We start from the raw sequence: 2,444 nt of genomic DNA on the forward strand, positions 1-2,444 counted from the left end.
ATATATATATATATATATATATATGGTATTTAGATAATGTGTTCCGGATATATTATACGTTACTTTTTATTATTATAATATAAATGTCATACCCCTTCCCATCACTCATTTAGGTGAAGTTGTCAGTAAGAATGTTTGTCATTTTGGTAACAGAAAAGTTTAAAAGAGCATGGTTCACATTGTATGACTGCGTTTGATAGGTGGCATTGTGTAAATACTTGTCTTGTCTTTTATGTGTTTTTACTACTGCTGTAATATGTGAATGTATAAATACATTTTTTTTTTATCTTCATTTTTTATCGTACATTTCTGCAGACTGATCCTTTATCTTCTTTCTGGTCAGAAAATGAGGTTGATATGAAACTTGAAATATGTAGAAATCATATCAAGTTTTATTATGGAACAGCATCACTCCGCCGTCACACAAACATCCCCAAGAAGTCCAGATATGAGTCAATATGCACTTAAGCAATCTTAAAAACTTGTGTTCTGGTATAAAGAGTGGGTGTGGTTCTGATTATCGGCACATTGTGTCTGAAATGCTAACAGTCTCAGAAACAAGTGGCTGCCTTCAGTCTTAAAGCTACAAATGTCTCTTTTGTGGACATTTGTGGGTCCAAAGGCGATCAAAGAGGTAAATGTTGCATTTCAGTGACCATGAAATCTGTAAGGGGGCTTCGGTAATCTGCAAATCACAGCATATTGGCCTTACGATCACAAATGTTGAGTTGAATTTGCATGATTTTTCTGCGATTAATCGCATTGTTATGCGCAAAGTTCAATAATGAATTCAAAAGTAGTGTATTGCGCACTTTTATTTTAACAGTACTGCTATATGAACAAAAGTGCAATAACATTTGGTTTGCAAACACTTGAAATAAATAAGGTGCTTTAGAACAGCAGTCTTCCCTTTACACAGCAGCAGTTATAATACAGTTATAATGATTCTGATAATAGATATTCAGCCGGTGTTCACAACTTTATCTTCATGTGTGTAATAGATGCAATTTGAAATTTACACCTTGAAAACTGCAAACCTATCTACGTCATGTTTTTTTCCTTTTTTTTATGTTTGATAAATTCTCAGTAGCGATAACTAAATGATATGCTTATTATACATATTACAAACAAAAACACTTTAAAAACTCTAGAAAAATAATTTAAATGAATGATTTATTTTTTGCTTTTTTTGGAATTTTGGTCAGACACATATGCAACGCTGACTACCGTAATATGTGTGGTATTTGTTATAAATGTACGTTGGTACATAGAGGGTGATAAGAAGCTGTACATGGAGGGACTTGGGACCCAGGGGAATGTAGGTGAAGCAAGGGAACCTGGAGGGAGTCTGTACCGTGGCAGTAACCTGCATGAGGAAGTTTTGCTAATAAAGAATTGCAGTTAAGAGCAGTTTGTTCTAACGTGCGGCAGCATCAGAAGGAAGAGAAGGAAGGGACGTCACACAAACAGCTGTTCACCTCTGGCTGCCCGGTTCTTGTGTTAAAAATGTCCGCTTCATAAAAAATTTAAAACTGCTGTAATATCACGTTAACTTGCCCAGCACTTAGTTGCCCTAGCACTTATTTTTTAAATATATATATATATATATATATATATATATATATATATATATATATACACACACACACAAATAATTCCAATTGTGATACTTCCAGCATCCTTATAATCTATCTCACATCAGGTAAAGCATGTAGTAACATGGTGTTTTGAGCCTTAAAATGTATTCATATGATTTGTTTTCTATGTAAGTAACAGCCATAAATCATACATTAATAGACAGAATGATAGCGAATACTAATTGTTAATACTTCACGGGCAACATCAAATTTGCGTTCTGGTAAAATAAATAAACAGCAGCGGGCGATCAACCAGGTGTCATAGTGGTCATAGTGAAATGAAAAAAACATTTTGAAGTATTTTAAAGTAAAACCACTATGAAGCATATCCGATTGAACATTTAGTAAATTACATTTCGAGTCTTTTTCAAAGTCGCCAAAGTCTGAACTTTTCAAATCCTTCACATAACACTACTCTCTACTCGTTAATATGAAAATAGGGTCAGATAAGAAGGCTTGTTTGGTCAGTGTGAATAGAGACGTAGTGTGTTGATATGGTTCTCAGCAGGCAGCAGCTGGTTCTTACCCTGGCTGTGACATGTGGAGACGGGGTGATCCTCAGGCCATGGAGGAGGTGACACTGGGAAAACTGGAAACTGTGGGGCCACACAAAGAGAAGAAAAAGAAGACATGATGAGACATCTCAGATAAGTGTGATAGAATTAGAAGAGCTAATATATACTGTATATATATATAGATATATATAGTGCTGCAGAAAATATACATCATATATATATATATATGTAGTGCTGCAGAAAAGTCCATCCATCCATCCATTTTCCTCCGCTTATCCGGGGTCGGGTCGCG

General features: G+C 35.0%; 1 protein-coding gene across 1 annotated transcript in view; it reads right to left on the reverse strand.

Moving 5' to 3' along the window:
* Window positions 1–2,444, reverse strand: part of LOC116391141 (uncharacterized) — a 26,430-nt gene that overhangs the window by 10,499 nt on the left and 13,487 nt on the right. The window contains exon 4 of the mRNA XM_031861422.1: window positions 2,164–2,233. Within this exon, the coding sequence (XP_031717282.1) occupies window positions 2,164–2,233 (70 nt within the window). The remainder of the gene's footprint in view (window positions 1–2,163; window positions 2,234–2,444) is intronic.

Source organism: Anarrhichthys ocellatus, unplaced genomic scaffold (genome assembly GCF_004355925.1).
Source record: "Anarrhichthys ocellatus isolate YVR2014 unplaced genomic scaffold, GSC_Weel_1.0 scaffold25, whole genome shotgun sequence".
Taxonomy (NCBI): Eukaryota; Metazoa; Chordata; class Actinopteri; order Perciformes; family Anarhichadidae; genus Anarrhichthys; species Anarrhichthys ocellatus.